The sequence below is a fragment of the Cryptomeria japonica genome, chromosome 8 (genome assembly GCF_030272615.1).
Source record: "Cryptomeria japonica chromosome 8, Sugi_1.0, whole genome shotgun sequence".
Lineage (NCBI taxonomy): Eukaryota > Viridiplantae > Streptophyta > Pinopsida > Cupressales > Cupressaceae > Cryptomeria > Cryptomeria japonica.
Genome location: NC_081412.1, coordinates 438,959,487 through 438,984,206, shown reverse-complemented (window position 1 = coordinate 438,984,206; position 24,720 = coordinate 438,959,487). Strand labels below are relative to the sequence as shown.

The 24,720-nt window shown below is 33.8% G+C and overlaps 1 protein-coding gene across 1 annotated transcript; it reads left to right on the top strand.

The window, feature by feature from the left end:
• The first annotated feature begins 12,751 nt into the window (after positions 1–12,751).
• Positions 12,752–18,443, top strand: LOC131052219 (uncharacterized). Its single transcript, XM_057986838.2, has 11 exons — positions 12,752–13,525; positions 14,469–14,666; positions 14,775–14,846; positions 14,938–15,033; positions 15,195–15,274; positions 15,412–15,487; positions 15,694–15,904; positions 16,602–16,798; positions 16,940–17,060; positions 17,379–17,468; positions 17,557–18,443. Exons 1-11 carry the CDS (start codon positions 12,776–12,778, stop codon positions 18,294–18,296), a joined length of 2,631 nt encoding a protein of 876 aa, XP_057842821.2. The 5' UTR covers positions 12,752–12,775; the 3' UTR covers positions 18,297–18,443.
• Positions 18,444–24,720: the final 6,277 nt, after the last annotated feature.

Below are 24,720 nucleotides of genomic sequence, written 5' to 3'. Positions count from 1 at the left end.
AAGATTGCAACTTTGTGTGTGAGGAAGTTTTTTCCCTGGAGGGACTTTTAGCAGGATTTCTATCCTGAACCCTACTACTATTGTGGCAAATGAAACCAATCTAACATTGAGAGGGAAATGCAAGAAAAATTAATCTACAAAGAATGGAAAAATCAAACAATAGCTTTTCATGCATGTGGCACACATTATAAGGTTTTGATTTTATAGAAAAATCTTAATTGCCCTATGTTGATGGCATGAAATTTATTTTTTCTTTTTTTGGGAGATAATGAAAATCTTAATCCTTCATCAACTCTCCCTTCTCTCTTGAGGTGATACCATAATGGTGATAGCAAATGATCCTATTGACTTCCATGTCCTTGATGATTGTGTGCAAGTGATTTCAACAAACATTGGCAATCACTCTTTGGTCAGAAGGTGTCCACATAAGTGGCTTTTATATGATGATTTTGTGTCTTGGGAAAAACAATCTTGGAACTACTTGGTAGCCCTTGGTTGAGATTATAGATTGTGAAATTTTTCTTATCCAGTTTAAAACCAGTGAATATTGTGATTTTGTGGAAGAGAAAGGCCCATGGTTCTATGGAAATTTTGAACCATTTTTTACCCCATGGTTCCCCTTAGTCAATCTAATGGTTGCCTCCACTATATTTGTTCTAATTTAGATCCACCTATAAAAATAATGATTGATCATGACATATGCTAGACTCATTAAAAGATTGATTGATTACTGATTAGATGAGCTTTTTTTTTTGTCAAAACCAACTCAAAGATGGTGGATATTGAAAATATATTTATCAAAGTTTGCAACATGGTCGACATTTCAAAGCCTATAAAATAGTTTACCGAAATCCTTCCCTCTTTGGGTACTTGCATCCAATTCTTAAATTTTGAAGGACTTCATGGGGAGTATTTTCTTTGTAATTTGATGAAGCACAAAATTGATAAGTACAATTCTTAAATTTCCCTCAACTTGAGATCGATTAGTCTTAATAAATAGGTGAAGTAATTTAGTTCTCCATATAAACTCTTCCTAAGTTGCAATCATGAAAAAATAATGGGAATTCTCAATATTTCATTTGGGTAGAGATACCTAAGAATTGTATAAATGATCTAGAGCCTGCACCCTCCACTCCATCTCAACAATTGCTTAGTAAAAAGACTTTAATAGCATAATCATTTGTCAAAGGATGATGAAGTGTTTCTGCAAGGAATTTAGTAGATGATGGAAGAAGAGGGCATCCTGTCAGATGAGTAGGTAGATGATAATGCACATTTTACTGATCAATATGATGATTGCATTTTGTTTCCCAAATATCCACATGACTCCAACCATTTCCAAACCAAATTACAATCCCTTTAGGAAAAGGATAGAGTGGAAAACAAAAGCAAAAAAATTATGCATACAAGGTCCTAATTCTATCAATGATGGCACTTGGTAGACTATGAACTCCTTCCTCCTAGAAGTAGGAGGAATGTTTCAACCAAATGACTTGCACTTCTTCCTATTATGAAAGGCTGATTTGCATCCTAAAAGCTTCTTTTGTTTACTCTTGCAACTATGGTTTCACTTTTCTAGCTTCCCGCTTCTTCTAAATTGCCTCTTGCAGCTTTGGTTCCTCTCAATTACCTTCTTGCAATTTACTACTTTCTCTGTGTTAGGTTCAATACTTCATTAATTTTGGAGGAGGTCAAGTAAATGGCTGCTTCCCTATTTAGGGGTTTGAAGCTCATTTTTTGGTTTATTTTATATTTTATATAACATGGAGTGGGCCCTTATCCTACACTCTACTTGACATGATTATGAACTTTCTTTTTTGTATATGTTGTATACAGATGTATCCATATTAGGGAACCTTGAAAAATCATTGTATCCATATCTAGTATCGTGCAACTATATTTTTGCATTAATTAATTTAATATTTTATCACATCATTGAATTTCATTTGGAATTGAGTATTTTTCAATCAGCTTTATCTCTATACTTTGTATTCTTGCTTTTTACATTTTGCAATCTATTTAGGCACTTGACTACTTAATTTTTTCATATTTTCTTGATTTTTCAAGGTGTGTAATTTCCAAGCTCCGTACTTAATTGCTTATTCTTAAATTTATGTTTTTTCATATTTTGTTTACTTTATGCTTTTATCAAAAAATGTTATCTTCTTAATGACCTTAAACATACCAAGATTATAAGAAAATCAACCCCAAAACACAAAGCCAAATAATAATCAAGTTTAGGCTAACAGAGTTCAAATTAACACAAAATATAATAAAAATAAAGTATATATCGAACCTCTCATTGCAACAGTTTACCCAAGATGTTCAATTTCCATGTGTGCTCACGTAATTTTGAAAACTTTACGATGCTTGATTGATTTGGATGCAAGATTATATAAAAAAATGGTTAAGAATTGGTTAATATTAATGAAGGGAGATGGAATGGAGGGATGTGATTAAGAGATGAAGATCGACATATGAATTGAGTTTGGTCCCTCAAGCCATGAGATAATGCCAAGTTGGCATCATGGGAGGGCTTGCGAGGGAGATGGTGCCTTTGGAGTGTGGACAAAATATGTCCATAAAGGCATTTATTATCCTCACACTCCAAAGGTATGGGGGTGAAAAGAATAAATAAATTTTTGATTCCTTTGGAGTACTTGACAAGGGAAACACATTTAGGGGCCCATTCCCAAAAGAGGAACACATTTAAGGTTGAGGGGACAATGCGAATGGTAGTTTACGGCAAGGACTTGACCCCTTTCTTAATCCTAGATTAGGAATAAGTAAATGATTAGGAGGGGGATTGGGTGAGGATTAGGATTAGCATTAGAGAGCAAGTGGGAAAGTTGGAGGACGGGACTAGGGAGAGATATGAGGTATGTCATATTTTATTTGGTTAAAATTGTAAAGGTATAAAACATTAAGGAACGCTATAGTTGGTAAAAAAATATTGGTGAGAAGCCACTAACTAACCAAACTGGAAAAATAAATATATGACATCTCTTTTTAAGCCACAAGGTAATATCAATTTTAGCATCTACTAAATTTTCACTACTAGAAAATTAATAAAATCAAAAGGTATTGGATTTCGTCATTTATCCATCACTTCTTATTCGGTCATTATCCTCTATTTGATTCAATCATAAAAGGCACTACTTGGTGCATATAAAGATATTTTTTTATTCACAACTTTTTTATTCTTTTTGATCTTGCATTTATGAAATATCCTCATGAAAGTTGCAAGAGTCTTACACGAGTTAAAAAATATTGACTAAATCCCAACCATTTCAATTTAATGCAAACATGGTACTATATATGTCTCCATATCCCTCTTAATTAAAGAGATAAGGTATTTTTTTGTAAGTAAGCATGGGTCGCTATCAAAAGAGTTTCATTTCTTCTTTGTAACCTATTTAACTCATTTTTGTTTCTATTTTTTTAGCCTATCCATTTTTCTTTTTCTACCCACTCATTTCAAGTCCTTACATAATGGCCATACTAAAATGAAATTATAGATAGTGAATGCACTAAAGAGAATTTCCTTTATTAAATCCATTTAAATTTCTGCATAAATTGACCACAAAGTTCTTTCTTAAGGATTTCCATGTCACATTCCACATGAAGTTAGTAATTATTTTCTTAAAAAATTTAAACCTATATCAAAATAAATACAAATACATATGATGTTAAATTTCTAATTCCCTAGCACGATTGAATATATAATGTTGGTTGAAATGGAGTTCAAGCTCTTAATGTAGATCATAATGTAGGTTTGATTTCTTTTTATCATGTCCAAGCTCTTTTGAAATTGAAAGCATAATTATCACGAAACACATGGTGAAGATGTAAGGAAATGCACATAAAAAGTGGCTTATGATTTCTTTATATAATCTCCAAACTCTTTTGAAATTGAAAGCATAATTATCATGAAACATGGTGAAGATGTAGAGAAATGCACATAATGAGTGGCTTATGATTTATTTTCATCACATGTCCAAGATCTTTTTAAATTGAAAGCATAACCATGAAACATGGTGAAGATGTAAAGAAATGCACATAATGAGCTTTTACCTGCAAGGATTGTTAGACCAGGGACATCTTAAAGCTTATAATTGACAGATAAGAGCTCTTTGTGATGTAGAGACACATATGCCTATCAAATTTATTAATTGTTTTAGAATGACACGTTTCTTGTTTTAGGTGTTTCTTATTTTAGGTAGTTTAATTTTCCAGTCACCCAGCCAAGTTGACAATTTTCCATAAGATTTAGGTTTTCCAGACTTAAAAACCCACACATAAAGCCTATCCACTAATTATCATACCATTATAAGTAATATAAAATATTAATTGTCTTCGGACATGTAGTGTCGCGGTTTAAACACTTCATTGGTGAAGCAGCCACCAAGAATCAAATCCCTATGATGAGAAATTAAAGATTGATAAAAATATTTTGGATAATGGCAACAAATTTTGATTAAAATTAAAGCAAGTAAATTAATTTAATTTAAATTTTTTCTTTTTTCTTCTCTATGTGAGTAAGGTGTTTTTGGAGTTGGAAGTTATTTGAGTATTAATATAAATATTTTATATAATAATTATAATTAATATTAGATTATTGTTATAAGAATAAAAATAAATAATATAAGATAATGTTATAATAAGATAGTATTAATTATAATATTATTATCTAGAATACAATTAAAACACTTAATAATATAATAATATAAGATTATATAATAATATTAAAATATAATATAAAATTATTGTATTTAAATTATTTCTTTTAATTTTATTATATTTATTGGTTTCCCTCCCTCGTTAATTAGTTCTCCATTCAGCCCTCACCTTAGGTTGAGCTCTATGCTCTATGGGGGTTGAGCTCCAAAATGAAACGGCTCCATCGAATGGGAGTTTAGGGCCCGGTAGCTCCTTGAAGCACTCTGTTGGAATAAAAATAAATAATATAAGATAATATTATAATAAGATAGTATTAACTATAATATTATTATCAAGGATATAATTAAATAATATAAACATTTAATAATATAATAATATAAGATTATATAATAATATTAAAATATAATATAAAATTGTTGTACTTAAACTATTTCTTTAAATTTTATTATATTTATGCGTTTACTATTTAAACTTAAATATTAAGTTAATTTAAAATAAGCATATATATATATATATATATATATATATATATATATATATATATATATATATATATATATATATATATATATATAGAATAAGCTAGTAAATTTGAGATTATCATTAAAGATAATATTGATAATAATAATATAACAATATAATAACTATAATATAATAATAGTATAATACAATAATATCAATATAACACATTCATGATAATAAAATAATAATATAATATAAACATAATACAAATAATATAATATAACTAAAATATAATGATATTGTTATATAATGATATCAATACTATAATAATATATTATATTAATTTTTTTTAATATTTAAATAAGAACATACTTTAATTTATATCTTACACTTTTTTTTCTTATTACTACTATTATATATATCTTTAGTATAATCTATATAATTTATATAGTGTTGTGGGATTTAATTTAATTATGTTATTTTATTTAAATAATAAAAATAGAGAAAAAAAAAAAAGATTGAATAAAAAGTTAAAATGAATAGAAAATGGCGGAAAATTGCGAATTGGGAAATTGCGAATTAGGTGAATGACGAAACTCAACGCGATCTTGCTGATGTGGACGCCCCCTGCGCGCGTAGACATACGCTAGTGAAGGTGGTGGAGGAGACCGCTCTCCTCCACGTGGTTTGAGCTTTCCTTCCTCAAACATGTCTTAACATTTATTTTTTGCTTGTTGTTTTTTTTTTTTTTGCGTGCGTTTGCATTTAAGACTGTACCACCAATGCGTGAGCAATTCATTCGGCTCTTAATGGATTCTGAGGATGTTATTGTCCCAGACCCGCCGCCTAACCCTAGCCTCTCACCGCCAAAACCAAAGAAATCCTTCTCAGACACCGTCGCGAGCCCTAGGGATGGCGTTACCTATGATATGAACGCTAAGTTCGTGGCTGGGTTTGCTTGACCCGACGGAGAAGGTAAGACCTCAGCCATTTCCGTAGATCTCTCCTCCATTTCACCTGATGATGCTATGTCTAAAGAAATTTTGTTTGAGAAGAATAGATTAAGAAACACAACAATTTTCTTTGCCGCTGTAGATGTTGAAAAATGCCCCCCCCCCCGGAAATTTTTGGATGATTGGTTTTATAACTTTTGGAATATTAAACTTGGTTTCTGATTTTCATTCTGTAGGCAAGTTCAGAAGGGTTTTTTTATTTTTATTTTTACCTCACAGGAAACACAGGCTAAGGTCCTGAAAAAACAATATTGGGCCGTAGGGAAGACTTCCTTTCATGCCCTTGCTTGGTCACCTGAAGCCATCAATGAGGAAATTATGGCTCTCTCATGCCCTAGGTGGCTTCTGCTTAAAAAGGTTCCGCCATTCCTATGGCATTTCTTACCCCAAATCATCAAACCTATGGGAAAATTTATCAGGATGGATGATTCAAACAGACTTATCCCCCATCTTGATGCCATAATGCTAGTGTCAATCCAACCAGGAATTGATATACCCGATGCTCTGAATCTTAAGATTGAAGACAAAGTATATTTATGCCCTCTAGAAACCCTAGGAGGGCTAAATGCTTGCTTTTTATGCAAGAAAGAAGGGCACCGGCATAAAAATTGCCCTATTATTAAGAAAAGAAATGTTGAAAATAAGTCCGATCCCTCTAAGGTTGACTCCCAGAATCTTAAAAACACCGATTCCATGCCACTAGTAATGGAACTGATACCACCTCTCCGCCTGCTAATGACCCCCTCATAATTACTATGAATAATCTGTTTAAAGGGGCTGTTGGTTGTGGAAACTCTGCCTTGGGCTTGAATAACGGATACCCTAGCCAAGGCTACTCCAATGACAACCCTCTCCAACCCGTGCCCACCCCCCCTGTTTCCTCTGCCATAGACACCAGCGAAACCCCCTCTGACAATGGCTTCCAATTAGCTATCAGTAAGAAATAGCGGACGAAAAATGCTTTGGAACTTGCGGCTGAAAAAATCCGATCTGGTAATAAACAGAGTAACTCTAGGAAAAATGCCTCCTCCCATTCTTCGGACGCTTGTCAAACCTCGAACCATTCAAAGGTCAAGTCTATGATTAAGAATTTTGAGGGCATCGACCTTGGCAGTACTATTACAGACTCCGGATCTGGCTCTGTTAAAATGGCTCATAGACTTAGAACTCCCCTAAGTTCCTCCTCTACGATTCCCATTTTATCACTTCCTCTAGGTCTCAATAACACTACTGACAAATGTGGTGTCCCCAAAGTGTTTAATGAAATTGATGACTCCTGCATTATCCAAATCATTCCTGCTAACACTACAACTGCCCCTGAGATGTTCCCTAATACACTCCCTTCCTTTAATACAACATCTGAGTCTTGCACGGATTTCAGTAAATCTAGTCACCTAGGTCAGAATGGGGAAGAGATCATTGATCCCCTAACTGGTTCCTCCCCTAGTGAGGAAGAGGATGACCAGTTGGATCATAGCTCCATGGCTAAGAAAAAAGGGAGACCTTTTGGATCCAAGAATAAGAAGAAGGGGATTAATCCTCCCACAATCCCTGACACTCCCATGAATCCTTGCAGCTCTAAGGCTGTCGACAGCGCCTTAACCCCCTCTCATTAATGATGAAGTGTATTTCATGGAATGTGAGAGGGTTGGAGTCACCTGATAGAAAATTTATCATGAAAAGATTCCTTGACATGCATAAGGATACGAATTTTCTTTTACTACAAGAACTAAAAGCTACTAATTTTACTCTTGAAACTACACTTGACTATGTCTGGAAGGATGCCATTAAAGTCTGTTCTAATCACCCCAGAGGTAAGGGTGGTGTTGGACTCCTTATCAATCCCAAGTGGTCCAATCTCATTACTGATAGGGGTATCTCCCCTTGCAATAGGGCTATCTGGAGCTCCATCAATATGAAAGGCACTCATTTTGGGATTTGTTCTGTGTATGCTGCTAATGATTATAGAGATAGGATTGTTTTATGGGATTGGCTTAGATCTCTCCTAGACATCCCCTGGATAATTACGAGGGATTTCAACATGGTTGAAAATAATTTTGACAAAACTAGTGGCCTACCTTTTGCATGGAACAATTCGGAAAGAGAGCACTGGAATGGACTGAAACTACATAAATCCATGTTTGATCTAATGGAGGATCTTGGACATTCCCCCCTCGACCTTTGGCATACCTAGTGCAACTATCAAAAGGGAGAGAATAGAATCTACTCTAGATTGGATCGCTTCTATGCTGATAAAGAGAGTTTTTCCTTCTTCCCTGATGCTCAAGGTAGGTCTGTTTCTGTTTGGCCTATGACCCTGTTATGGCTCTTCTTAATATTAGAAATGTTGTGAATACCCATGTCAACAAATCCAGTAAATTTCTGCTTAATACCTCCCTCCTCAAGGATCAGGATGGCTTGAGGTCGCCTGCATCTTATCAGACTCCTTAAATGTCAGAACAAGCTCCTCTCTTCTCATATTGATAGATGGAACTTTAATGTGAATTCCTAGCAAAAAGCCCTACAGACCATAGGACAAAAAAAGGCAAAAGACTTCAGATTTGCTGAAAAATCTCTCACCAGCCAGCTACATTCCTTAGAACTTGACATCCAAAACAACCCTAGTTGTGCTCACAGGGCTGCTCATGTTGCGCATGCTAGGGAAGCTCTTAGAAAACACCAACAAGTCAAGATCCATGGGGCTATGGTAAGGGCCCACACCCACTGGCTGCAATATGGGGAGAAGGGCTCCAAATTATTTTTTAATCTACTTAAGCATAAACAGTCCAAGGAAAAGATTGATAGGCTGATTATTGACAATAAGGAAATTATTGACCTCCCAGTATCAAAGGTGCTTTTGAACTATTTTACAAAAACCTATTCACTTCTGAAGATAATGCCAATGCTAAGGACATTAGAGATAAGTGCAGAACGATGATCCCCACTAGGATCTCCCCTAAAGACTCCATCATCCTCAACCAAAGGGTATCTGTTGAGGAAATCACTATTGCTATTAACTCCCTGAAATCAGACGAAGCACCAGATGGCCTCCCTATTGAATTCTATAAGGCCAATCTAGAATGGATTGCCAATGACTTGCATGGTGTTTACTCTGAAGCTTTCGATAATGGCACCCTTGGTGCTAATATTAACAAGGGGATCATCAAGATGATACCCAAGGATGGGGATAGAGCCTTAATCAAGAACTAGAGGCCTATCACCCTCCTTAATGTCTCCTACAAAATTTTGGCTAATGTTATTGCCCTTTGACTTGAAAAAATCCTCCCTAAATTCATCTGCCCTACCCAAACAGGCTTTATCAAGGGCAGATATATCCTTGAGAACCTCATTACGAGCTGGAAAGCCATGGATTGGGCTAGGGCTTCTAACCAAGACATTGCTATGTTTTTACTGGATTTTGAAAAAGCCTATGACCGTGTGGAATGGGACTTTGTCATCATGATGTTACAAGCCTTTGGGTTTCCGGTTAACTTCTGTAAATATGTTAAGGTCCTTCTCCAGGGTGCCTCGACTCAAATTGAAGTCAATGGATCCTTATCTCAAAACTTTCAACTTAGTAGATCTATCAGGAAAGGTTGTCCGCTTGCACTTGCTTTATTTGTCATTGTGTCAGATGCTCTATACTATCTTCTTAGGGACAATTCTTTATCCCCCTGTGTCAAAGGAATTAAGCTCCCTGATGACTCCAGCCTCCTCAACATCTAGTTTGTGGATGATACCGCCCTATTCCTTGAACTTTCACCCCAGAATATTGACAACCTTGTTCAAAAGCTTAAAACCTTTGGTATCATGTTTGGAGCTAAAATCTCCCTTGCCAAGTCTACTCTCCTTGGCTGGAAAGAAAAACCCCCTGACTGGCTTAGTCCCTATAGGTTTCAATGGTGAGGCCCCAACAAAATTGTCCGATACCTCAACATCCCTTTCTCTGTTTCTCCCTCTCTTAAAGAGATGTGGTAGAGGATAAAGAATAAGATTGACAAAAAAATGCATAGATGGGATAATAGGTTCCTCTCTCTTGTTGGAAGAATCCAAGTGTGTCAGAAAATTCTCTCCTCATATAGTGTCTACTACTCCTCCGCTTGGATGTTAAATAACTATCAAATCCTTGATATCCAGAAAGCCATAAGGCAGTACCTTTGGTCTGATGGCAAAGGTGGGAAAAAAATACATGCGGTTAAATGGAAATGGTGTCACATGACTAAGAAAATGGGTGGCCTTGGGCTAAAGGATCTCAAGATCCAAGGTATTACCCTCGCTGCGAAATGGATTTTTCATGCCTTAGATGGCATGGAACCCTGGAAAGTCCTGATTAGAAATAATATTGAGAGAGGTGTCCCTAAGAATGCTAAGTCTCGGAAAACCCTTCCCCTTGCTGACCTGGTAGCAGGTAGCTTTCCTGTTTCCATGCAAGGCTCATATGTCTTTAAGTCCATTTGGAAAGCCTGGGAGCATATTAGACATCTTATTGACAGTCCTAGTGTTAGCAACAATGGTACTATTCATGGGGAAAGGTCGATTTGGTGGAACCTCTTTCATGCTAATAAACGCTTAGACCTCACTCAAGGCTGCTCGGCCAAGCTTTGGGCTAGATCCGGCATTAGGTTCTTTGAGGACTTATTTGAGAATGGTGTCTTAATTAGCTGGGAAGAGCTCAACGCTTCCTACAATCTGCCTCCCACCCAAAAAAGAACATACCATATGATAAAGAATGCCTATGCTACTCTTGCCCTGCCCTCTAGTACCGATCTGGACTCTCACCGATTCTTGACTCTCAAATGGAAAGATGGCTCTCTCCTACCCAATGCTAAATGCCACGCCATATATGACCTGATCTCCAATGATGACTCTATTATTAAACATGTTAACATCCTGTGGTACTTGGATCTGCCTGACAACTCTTGGTATAAGCGCTTTACTCGTCTATGGAAAAGCCCGGTTCCCCCTAAAATTCAATGTTTTAAATGGCAGCTTATTATTGATAGACTTCCATTAAGGAGAAATCCTCTTAGTACTGATATGCGTTCCATTTGCACACTACCTGAGACCAGCAGACACATTTTTTTGACTACTCCTTCGCCAGGGAGGTTCGGTTAATGTTTGGTTTTTGCATTCCTTATCATGTGGATACTTTTAACATTATTACTCGTTATATTGATGGACTAAAAAAGTATGCTAATTTATTTTGGTTTATCTTATATTCATATATCCTTTGGTTCATTTGGAAGCTGCAAAATGAGGACAAATTTAATGGCAATGGCAGATGTCTTACTGAGTCTCTTCGTAGACTCACTTTTTTAAAAATTGCTTCGTAGGTTTGCTTCTTGATGAATGTCAAAAAGCATAAGTTCCTCCGGTTCTTGCAAGATGGCCATGCCACTATGTTCATACATGAGATGAAGGATGGATACGAGTGGAGGAGGCTCACGAACAACCAATCTTCCTTTGAAGAGGCTCTAAAGAAGCTGCAAAAAGAGATTAACAACAATAGGATACCTGAGGCTGACCACATTGCCATGCTGACTCAGATCCAAGATCGAAAAAAGGTGATTTGGATGGAAGGGGCCCAAGGGTGGACCACCTGGATCGATCCATTCGATCACATTCTGCAGTAGTGCTTTGGTTCTCCTTTGTACTGTCTTTTTTTGACTTCGGACTACTTTCTGTAATGTAATACAGATCCTCGGTGGTTTTGGTGGTTGAGGCGTAGCCTCCCCTGTTTACAACTGGTTGTATTTTGTTTACTCTCATCTTTAATACAAAAATAAAAAATAAAAAATTAAATATCTGATCTCGACGTACTTTATATAGATTATATTAAAAAAATATACTAATAATACAATTTAATATCTCATACATATACAATAAAATATCTCATACGAATCAATTTCCATTTCCATGACAATATCAATTCACGGAGCTTGGCGTGCATTGCATAGAGCGTGGAGTGCATGTGCATCCATATTTGGTTTACTGATTTATCTACATAACCGTTGCATTTAAATTGATGTGTTCGTTGGAATCTCATCCTTCTTCTACATCACGATTATTCCAATAAACGGTTATTTACGCTCCCCATGTTCCTCTCCCCATTTTCCTGACAGAGTCTGAGCATGAAAAACAGGTATTTTGTTTACTATTTTATGTTATGCGAGTTACTCAGAATGTTTTCGGTGATTTCACCACTCTATTGAATAGTAGAAAATCCATAGTAGTAGATTTGATATGGAGAAGAATTTGAATTTTTTTTATATTATCGTTTAAAAAATAATATTATCATCTTACGTCATAACTAATCATTTTATTTTTCTCATGATAAATACTTATGGATAAAGCAAAAGCAAAACTAGAATGTCATACGGGAGGAGTGGAGAATGTCTGGCGAGATTAAGCTGACATTGAACTGATTTTTTGCTTGACAGAGTAGTTTGTTTGACAACAGAAATCCGTAATATCTGTCATTTCCAAGCTTAGACGATGACATGTAATGGTTATCCACAACGGAATAAGAGGAGCAATCGTTTGAGCCACCATTTGTGACTACAAATATTCCTCATCCCAGCGAAATATTCAGGGTCGGTGTAGATAATAGACTAGGGAGAATGGAGAATTCAAGAAAGCTTGCCAGTGTGATTATTATACTGTTAGCGCTAGTACTTCAGTATGTGTGCGTGTGGGGACTGAAAGAGTGCACAAACATTCCAACCCAGCAGTCTTCCCACACTCTGCGCTACGAGGTGGAGTCCTCAAAAGATGAGGCGTGGAAAGCACTTGTGCACTCGCATTTTGCCCATTTGACTCCAACTGACGAGAACTTTTGGGCTACTCTCAAACTATCTCGTAGGCAAGATCTGGAAGACGCGCAGGAGGATTTCAAGTGGAGAATGATGTACAGAAGATTGAGAGAGAGCAATAACAATAGTGTTATTAATGGACAAAATTTCCTGCAGGAGGTTCCATTGCACAACGTTCGTGTGGACCCTAATTCAGTGTATGGTGAAGCCCAGCAGACGAATTTGGAGTACTTGTTGATGTTGGATGTGGATAATTTGGTTTGGAGTTTCAGAAAAACAGCGGGGTTGCCCACCCCTGGGAAGCCCTACGGTGGATGGGAAGACCCAAAGATGGAGTTGAGAGGGCACTTTGTAGGCCATTACATGAGTGGTACTGCTTTGATGTGGGCTTCCACCCATAATAAGACACTTTTTGACAAGATGACCTCTCTTGTCTCTGCTCTTGCGGCTTGCCAGAAGGCCATGGGAACTGGTTATTTATCTGCATTTCCTTCTGAGTTCTTTGATCGTTTTGAGGCCGTCCAATATGTTTGGGCACCATACTATACTATTCACAAGGTAAGCTTAAAGATAGCTTAAACAACTGCACTGCATTTGTCATCTGGGCATCTAAATTAGCACAGAGTGTCGTTGTCATGTTTTTTTATAAATGGCTTGAACAATAGTTGCATTGTAATTAACATTATAGTTGGAGTGTTTTATTATATTCTGAATTTGGAATGTCCCTTATTGTTTCTACTAACAATTTTCTTTCGTTGGGAGCGTATGTTGGGTCTCAACTCTGATATTCAATGATAGTTTTGTTGGGCGCGTATGTTGGGGTTCAATTTTGATATTCAATGATAGTTTGTTGTCTTGTTCTGTTGTTTGTTATGTTCTATTGGAGCTTCGATGTCTTTTTGATTTAGAATTTTGTTCTTTTTTGGGTTTGTCCTTATTTCTTTGGTAACCATACTAACAGGGTTTGGGTCAAGAACTCTATTCAAATAGCATATTCTGAACTTTGATTTGTTTGGGTGACTTATTTTAGATTGCACTAGCTTTTTTCATAAGACCCACTTATTAATGCAATTTGAGGTGAAGGCAAGCCAAAGTTTAGAATTTGTTGTTGAAGTCTGATAGATTCATTGTAGTCAACATTAGAGCTATAATGCTCCATTATATTGAAAAGTCTTTTAATTTTTACAATTATTATATCTCATATTTATTTTTGAATGACTTAAACAATAGATAGGTTAGATATCTTTTGACTCCAATGTCCAATTTCCTTGGATTCTATTTTTGATTCTCACCTCACCTTCTCCCCTACTGCTCTTCCCTACCTCTTTTTAAGATTAATTCTATATTCCAGTCTATTATCTTGATGAATCGTTAAATGCGATTTGAAACATTGATTAAAACCAGAAACAATCTTACACATTGTAGGTAATCGATGCATTTGGGTGTTCATTGTCAGCTTATTATAATGCACATTCTTTTGCTTGCTGTGGGATATTGGTAGATCATGGCAGGATTGTTGGATCAGTACACCTTAGCTGGAAATAAACAAGCACTCAAGATGACTACGTGGATGGCTGATTACTTTTACAAGCGTGTCCAAAACGTTATACAAGAGTGGACAATAGAGAGACATTGGACATCCCTCAATGAAGAGACTGGTGGCATGAATGATGTTCTCTATCAACTTTACACCATCTCTGTATTCCTCTTCCCCTTTCAGATCTGCATCATTAAATTCTAGCTGGGATCAATTGTTTACAAATTCTAGCTTACATGGTATGAGAATAAACTATAATCTTTGGTGCAGAATAACCCAAAACATCTCGAGCTCGCCCATCTTTTTGATAAGCCTTGCTTTTTGGGGCTATTAGCTATGCAGGTATTTCTCTACATAAAATCTATTTTCAATGGTGTTTGAAGTTATTTGTAAAATTAGCATTTTTAAATGTGTTGTTTATAACTAATTACAGGCTGATAGTCTTTCGGGATTTCATACAAATACACATATTCCTGTGGTTATAGGCTCACAAATGAGATATGAGGTCACAGGTGACCCACTCTACAAGGTAATTAAGTATAGAATATTCAATAAATAAATATTTATAGATTTTAATAAAATTGATAATGAATTAATTTTTTATTTTTTATAAAAGATATTTTAATTTATAAATATTAAAATTTAATTTATTTGATAAATTCTAACCATTTTTTGATTTAATTTTGATAGGAAATTAGTACATTTTTTGTAGATATTGTAAATTCATCACATGCATGGGCAACTGGTGGAACTTCTAGTAGTGAATTTTGGTAAGTTTATCTTTAGTTTTAAAATTCAAAATCAATAAGTTTTTTTTTTTAAAATTTGTTAATCTTTAATTTTAAAATTTACGATAGTGAATTAATTTTTTAAATATTGCAATAAAAATATTTAATTTGTTTTGAAGGGAGAATCCAAAGAGATTACTCGACTCTCTTTCTACAGAAACTGAAGAAGGCTGTTCTTCATACAACTTATTAAAGGTTCTTCATCACTATCTTTAATATTTAATATGTGGATGTAGATATGATTTGATTTCTTGAAATGCAATTTAATGTTTGTTCAAATAGGTTAGAAGGTAAAATTTTAATATAAATAAAAAATTATTGAATATAAATTTGTCTAAAATAAAGTAGATACAAGTTAAATAATTTAATTTAATTATTTCACATTTCTTTGATGAATATAGGTTATTCGTCACTTATTTCGATGGACTAGAGACATGCAATATGCAGATTACTATGAACGTGTTTTGACAAATGGTATGCTTGGAAGACAAAGAGGAACAAACCCAGGGGTTTATATTTATATGCTTCCTCAAGGTGCTGGAGTTTCTAAGGCCCATAGTTATCATGGTTGGGGTGATTGGAATAATTCATTTTGGTGTGATTATGGCTCAGGTAAAATTCTATTTCATTAATGCTTTTTTTTTCTCATTAAAACAATTTAAATATATAATACAATACAAATAATAATTAATATTATAATTATATTTAAAATAATATATTATTATTAATTATAAGAATAGTTATGTAAATCATTTATATATTATGATTTTTCATTATGAATAGATAATAATTTTTTTTTTTGATTTTTGTATGATAATATGTTTTGTTATAATTAAAATAGGAAAAATTGTAACTATTTTGTTATAAAATAAATATCAATGTATATAAACAATATTTTTAATCTCAACATTAACATTTTAAAATCAAATACCAATTAAATAAATATATTTTAAATTTATTTTTTAAGTAATTTAATAATTAAATAAAACATAACTGTAAGATTATAATTTAGAATTTAGGGCAATTCATAAATATTTTAAAAGTTGAATAATTAGAATAAAAAATAAGTGGTTTAATAAGTTTTTTATTTAATATTTGATATTTATTCAAAATATACAAGCAAGATAAATAAATCTCTAATATAAAATGAACAATTTAATATTTAATTTGTATACACATAAAAAGAGATTAATATAAATAATGATATGATTTTTATGAATTTATTATTCTTTATATTTGTAAATATTAATCAAATTATTAATTTACATAAATATTATTTAACTTCATATTTTTTAATATTTTTGGACAGGTGTTGAATCATTTTCTAAATTAGGAGATTCTATATATTTTGAAGAGAATGGTGTAAATCTTAATTTGTACATCATTCAATTTATACCTAGCACATTTACTTGGGATAATGCTGGATTTAACTTGAAGCAAGTAATTCAACCTTTATTTTCTCATGATCCAAATCTCAATGTCTCAATAGAGTTCTCTCCATTTAAGGTAAAATTCAATTTCTCATTCACACTCCAATGAAAGATCTAATATATTATGTTTAAATTTAAATATAGAATTATTTCTTCAATATCAAATAATAAAATACTTTATACTTTGAAAATAAAGCATTTTTTTTTTCTCTCATAGCAACAGAAGAGTGGAAAGGCTAGTGATGTGGATTTTACAGTGAACATACGAATACCGTTTTGGACATCTAAAAGTGCAATGGCAATACTGAATACAGAAACACTTTCACTACCATCTCCTGGTAATTATGTTGCCTTGTTTCAAAATCAACAAGCTTGAAATTTTGACCTATGAATTGTTCTTACAATTTTTTTTCATTGATTTGTTTTCTTTATGAATTTATTATGCAAACCATTCTTCTACTACACAATTTCACTTTGATTAAAAAACTACCTGTTATTAAGTGGTTTGCTTAGAAGAAATTTCCTAAATCAACATGTTGTCCTTTTTGAATCATTAAAATGAAAAATAAATTTACCAATCCAAATTTAAAATATTATATTAAATTTAGAAATTTATATAATAAATAATTGTTTGGTTTGATCTTGATGAATTACAGGAAGTTTTTTGACCATTAAAAGAAAATGGAAGTCCGGAGATAAGGTGACTTTGTCATTACCAGTTGGTCTTAGGACAGAGAGGATTAAAGGTAATTTCTAAAGAGTTTATAATTGTTGATGTTCAATATGAGTATTAATAGTAAATCTACCAACAAATTTTATATATATCCTTTGCAGATGATCGTCATCAAGCTGTGTCTATTCAAGCAATTCTTTTTGGTCCATATCTACTTGCTGGCATAGCTAATAAAGGATGGGACCTCAACATTGGGAAATCATCTTCAATAAATGATTGGATAAAGCCAGTTCCTGCTATATATGCGTCTCAATTGTTTAGCTTTCATCAAGGAGATATTAAAAAACCCTTTGTACTTCAACACAATAATAGTCACGTTTTAATGGGAAAATTTTCAACGAAGGGGACAGATGAAGCAGTTCATTCTAGTTTTAGAGTTGTTGATCCTTCACAGGTAAAGAAAGGGTATCGTTCAACCATGGATTTTATTGGGAAGAATATCTATCTAGAGCTATTTGATCAACCCGGAGTTGCTATTTCACACCAAGGACCAAACAACCCAGCTATAACTGCACATACCAATAAAAATAAAGCAATAATGTTCAAAGTGAGTGAAGGGTTGAATGGAAAAAAGAATACCATATCCTTTCAGTCCACAAGTCTTCCAAATTGCTTTCTCTTTGGAGGAGGATCAACTGTACAAGCTATTGTATTGAAATGCAAGCCCAGTACAGTTGATGAGAATTTCAAAGATTCAGTTAGCTACATTGGAACCAGAGGAATTGATACATATCATCCCATTAGTTTCATTGCTAGTGGATCAAACAGAAATTATCTACTCAAACCCCTCCAAAGCTACATGGATGAGTTCTATACTTCCTATTTCAACATCACAACTTGAGTTATTTTAGGTTGTCAAGTCAATACAGACTATATTATGAGAGTATCATTCTATTGGGATTTGCACTTGAATGTTGACCAATGTATATAATATAATGGTAATTATTAATATTTATATAATATAATGGCAGTTCATTTTTTGTGCGGCATTAGTGTTTTCAGGAATTTCCATGTCAAACAAGCTACTTAAGATTTATTGCATTCCAATTTTTAAAATTTAAATTCGAATAATGTTTTAGTAAATAAATTTATCAAAATTGTTGTTAAAGATGTATTAATATTTGGAATAGTTAAAAATCTAAGAAAATAAGACAATTTTTCATATGGTTGATAATTGAAAATTTCTAGTTAAAATCTTTAGATCTTGATCAATTAGAACAATATATATTATAAAAATTGACCGTTTAACATTTTTTCTTTGAATATTTAAACATTCATATTTATTATTATATTCATTTACTTGATAGTATTTGCATGTATATTTATATTTTAAAAAAGACTATATATTTGTTGTATGTTTAAGGTTAATTTTTGGGTGAATATATGATTTTTAACTAATTTTCAAAGTGGGCATATCTTGAAAAACATAAAATTGAGCATACCCCCCCCTAGTTTTTTTGAGAACTACTAAAAAATAATTTTTTCAATAAGTGTAGAATGTCCAGTCTAGTTTCTAAAATTGTAATTTGTTCAAAATTTGATGAACAAGTAAAGAACCATGCCCAAAATAGCACATGTTTGTTTTTGACAAAAAACAGACACACTAATAGAAGAACATAGAGATGAAAATCTTCATATAATAATTAAAAATAAATAAAAAATGGTTAGATAGATAAGAGAGAGCTTAACATCATTGCAGTGTTTTTTTTGTTTGCATTAAAACACATGCAAACTTGATGGATAGAATAGATGAAAATGTGAGAAATTTTTATATGTTTTTAGAAAAACACATCTAGGCTTGAAAAGGTCATCCAAGCCTTTGGGTTGGATGCCCAAGGAAAATCGAAGCCAAAGGCTTGGTGTTTCTCAAAGAAACATATTTGGTGTGCACCAAATTAAAAAATATATATTTTACATTTAGCATGCACCAAATTTGGCACTAGCCAAATATGAAAACTAAAATTTTCATTTGGCTAGCACCAAATTTGGCGCTAGCCAAATAGTTCACATTAATTTTTTTTGTCTTTTGTTCTTTCTCTCCCTAATTTTAGATTGAATTCTCTCCTCCTTTCTTCTCTCTTACCCATCTCTACCCTCTGTCTAGATCTACCCCAACCTCTCTCCCTCTCTTATCAATTGTTTCTCTCCATTCTCTCTATCATTACATATCCCTTCGACCCTCTCTCCCCCCATCTCTAGGTCTCTATCTCACTCCCTCTTTACCTCACTACCTCCCCCTCCTCGTCTAATTGCCCACATTCTCTCTCTGCTATCTATTTGCTCCTAGGTCTATCACCCCTCTCTCCCTAAGATCTAGGTCTCTAATCTCTACATCTCTTCCCTCTCTAGTTCTTTCCCTCCCTCTCCACTTCTCTCTCTGTCTCCTTACCCCTATTCTCTCATCCTATCCTCTCCCTCCCTCCCCTCTATAGGTCTTGTTGAAAGTGTAGTGCCCTTCCTTGATTGATTCTTTATGATAGGTTATGTTAGATGCTTATGGACTTGTTTGTGCTCTTGATACTTCTTGATTCTTGTTTCATTCAGTATATTGGTATTCTCTTGATATTAGTGTATTCATTATGATTACTATGATGATGTTGATTCTATGCTCTGGATTAATTATTGAAGTTAGATTTATGATTAGCTTCGTGATTATTCACTAATTAGGAGATGTGGTTCATGTTTATTTCTTATGATGATTTATCTTGTGCTAACCTTAATTTGGTATCTACATTACATGTGAATGATGTTGATGTAATTTATTATGTTATATCTTTCTATGATGTCTTACTATTGTGGATATGAAAGGGACAATGTCACATCACTTATATATGAGCAGGGTGTGATGTTGTGATTCTCTTTCACCTGCTTGTGTATCTTATGTTTATGTATATGTTGTGTATAAACATTTGGTGTTATGAAGGATGCAGGTACTAGGCATTGAATTCACCTCGTCTCATAGGTCAGAGTGTGCCTTTAATCCCAATGACAGTTGATTGGAAGTGACATAAGGCCTTACCACATTCTTAACCCTAGTCAGTGTCCTTTGTGAGTTCCAATGTCCTTGGCTAGAATCATCTTGTTAGGTTTCAAGTGGTTCTAGGAATGATGTATTTTATTTAATTTTTGATTGTTAATATGATATTGTGGTAATTAATAAATATATTATTATGTATAGCCTTATGTGTGAGTAATTAATTATTCACGTGGGAATATTGTAAGACTCTTATTATTGTATTAATATTATTTTATAGATTATAATATTTAGCATTTATAATTTTGAGTGGGAAATTATTTATTTATGATATTTTATATGTGTTGTGGAGATATTATTGGTAATTTAGTTTAAATTATATTATTTGAGCATTTATGTTTATTTATGAATTTAGTTATTTATTTTTATTGGTTATTTGGAGTTGAATTTGGTAATTATTATTTATTTTCCCTTTTCTTTCGAATGTGGATGTGGAGTGATTTTTGTGTTTGCATGGGAAGTTGCTAATTGAATTCTCATGCAAGAGGAAAAGATGTTTTTTGGATTTTGCATGTATTTTTGGGGAGATTTTGAGGATTTTTGGTAGGAAGTGTCATAAGAAGTGACAAATGTGCTAAAAAAAATAACAAAGGCATTGTTTCTTAGTTTTTTCCTTTTTTGGTTGATTTTGGAAGTCCATGTTGGTTTGGGTCAAACTAGAGGCTTATTTTGGAGTTTGTGATTTGTTGTGGTAATTTTTTAGTTTGATTGATTACATGAGGATTTTATGTGATATTTCCTTCCTTCTTATGTATTTGAACATTTTGGTATATTGGCTGGGCAACCTGATGTTGCATGATATCTATTTATTGAGAAAAGTGTTATGATCAAATTTGTTAATGTGGATTAGATTTTGATATGGATCCTATGCATCAAGTTTTATCTAGAATCATGAGGTCCTTATTTATGAGATGTGGTTGTGATGATTCATTACATGCAAATCATTGATGTTATGATATTGTTGTGGTTCTCTTGTTATACTCTAGGTTTTAGGAGCATATTATGGGGAGTGGCTCTCAAGTGGCTGCTAGGAGATCTCATTGAGAGTTAGTTAATCAAGTGATAACATTAATATAATTTATTGGGTTGGGTTTTACACACATTAATAAGATAATTGTTGGTGCCCCAAACATGCCATGTGTGCTCGTATAGATAGAGGATGGGATCTCATGGCTTGGACTACTCGTTTAGACTTAGGATGAGATTGAGAAGGCCTATGTGGTAGATTAACGTCCTTGCCTTCATGGAAGGATTGTTTGGTTCCACATGTGCATCCAATGGGAATCGGGGTCTGGATCTTGGAGAGGGTCAGACTACTAGGAAAACCCATGTTGATGGAATGTGATGAAACTATTGCCTATGTGTTTCCTAGGACCTTAACATCTATTTTTTGTAGAAGCCTTTGGTCAGTTTGTGTCTTATATTGAGCCTATATTTTATGTTGTTTAGTCTTTCATTTTTTTTCATCTTTGTGAGTATTTGTATTCCCTTGGATGTTTAGGTGTCGACCTAGGTCTAGTGATGTGTGGGGCCTTATGTCATTCTCTAGAGCATGGGGGGTGGACCTTTTGGGTTCCAAATGGTTGGGTGGTTGATGCCTTCTTCCATTGAGATTCCTTGTTGGATGTTAATGTGTGTGATGGATGTTACTTCTTCTCTTCAACTCCAGTGCTATGGATTTATTATGCTAATGTAATCACTGTTATATAAAATGATTCATCTATGCCTTTGTATTTCTTTATCATTCATGTGATCAGGGTATCATGATATTCTATTTGTAATGGCTGGCTTATATTTGTAATATATTTCATGTATGAGTAGTATTATGCAATGCAGTGATGTTTTCATATATTCATTCTATGTAGTACTGGTACTGGCTATATTATAGGAATGGATATAATTTATCATGTCGAAAGTTTAGTAGCTTAAGAGAAGTTGGATATTGGTGAAATAAAATTGATGTAATAACCTTAGTAGTGTTAGGTAAGTTATATCTCATGATTATAATTCTATAGTTTAGATGGTAGCTTTTCTATGTTGTGGGTAATAGTTTAAGTAGGAAAATAATTCATGTATCTTATAGTTGACACTTTATTAGTAATGATGTTAAGAAACTTAGAGGATGTAAGTTAGATGTTAGAGTTTATTTCCGCTATGCATTAGTGTTATGTAATCATGTAAGTTTAAATGTATGTAATGTTGGAATCCAAGAACACTGAGAGGGGGGGTGAATCAGTGTTCTACCGGTAAATTTAGTTTTGAACTTATTCCTTATTAACTGGTTTAAAATTAGAATGCATACAGAAAATAACACAATGAAAGGAAACACCATAACACCAAGATTTATACGTGGAAAACCATGCAAAGGGAAAAACCATGGTGGGGCTGATACCCACAATATCTATATACTTGATCAAGGTATACAAATATTACATAAGAGGGTCTGCACATGCAGAAAGGCCAACCGCTTAGAGATCACTACTCAAACAAAAAATATAGGAAGTCTTAGTGACTTACAAAATATTAAAAAGTGTTTACAACTAAAAATGAACTTATAAATAGCATCTGACCATGCTGGATAAGTTCTGGTGAATGCTCTGATAACCTCCTCTGTATTCCAGTTCTTTGATACTCTGTTCTACTATCAGTTAAGTTGTGCATGTGAAACTACACACAGTTGCTTCCAATCGCATACAAAAACTCACTGAAATATTCACAATCGGAATCTCACATACCATATAACACACGATCTATCGCTGAAGTGATATTCTTAAATATCCATCTAACTTAACTATGTCGGCTTCAACAAGAAACATAAACAAGTCGGCTACCGGAACATAATGAAAATCAAACATAAATCCAATGACCATGTCAACCATCACACGTTACCACAAAAATTCATGAAGACATAATCAAGACCAAAAGATTTCCTTAGCTGGGTCCTATCCATTACCGGGCTCCATATACACGTTATCGGGATCTGGACATGTTACCGAGATCAAGACTTAGCCGAGTATGAAGTGAATGCCGGTGCCAGTGCTAGTGGAAAGCAATGTGAATACCAATATCGATTAGTGTAATGAATGCCGGTTAACCAAAACCATTTACCTTGAGATGATGAGTTGCCATCAATGACAACCCATAATGCCATGAACCTTAGTGGATGAGTGTCAATTGCCAACATGTAATTACGTAAAGAATAATGTGATATTGTATCTTTAATTTCTGCTTGTGCACTTAAGATGGTGTGATCCTTTTAGAAAATTGTATTGACACTTCTTTCTTTAAAAAAAATATCTCTAAGATGTTTGGTTAGGTTGTTAGTTGGCTTTGTTTTCTAGGATTTTCTTGGTGGGCATTACAAAAAATATGAGTTTGTGTTGTCATTGATTTCAAACTTATTGACCCAGATATGTAACTTGTTGATATATTTGGTCCGAATGCGATCTGTAGTAGTGCAATAATAGTGGATCGGTTTAGTGGTCATGCAGATGGTTGGAGATTGGTTGTAGTCATTTTAGGTGGTATATACAGTTGCAATATAGCTTTAATAGAGATTTAGAAATGATATGAGTGGTCCACTATTGGTGTCAGTTAAGTGTGATTGTTTCAGTGAACAATTTGTTAGAGTTTGTTCAAATTTTGGTCCACATTATGGCACACATGTTTTGTTAGTTCTTGCAGTTGGAGTATGATGTTGGTGGATGAAAATGGATGATATATTCTAGTTTTTAGATTCTCATGTGGTCTATAGTTGGAGTTATGTTGATTTGAGTTCAGGCTTTTATAGTGACAGAGTGACAATGTATATGAATGCATTGCATTCCTATGCCTTTAGGTATTTTGGTAATGTGGTTCCATAATTTGGATTTTTGGATATATGATATGTTGAGCATCCACAAGTGTTTTTGGTGGTCTACATTGTAATTTGAGTAAGTTGAGTTGCTGTGCCTTAATTGTTTTATCATTTGGAGTCGACCTATGCTATTTTGGTCCATGTGGTAGCATGTGAAATTGTAGGAGTTATTTTGGAATGTTTTGGAAGGTGTTTATACATGATGTGATGCCTCACACATTTTATTTTTCCTTTTGAATTGCCTTGAAGATTGTTTTTAGCTTGACTACTTTGATCTTACACATTATATCTAACTAGGCCAACCTAATTGATGATTTTGGTTGTGAATGGTATAAAAGGGATGAAATCATTTTGGAGATGAATGGATGAGTGGTA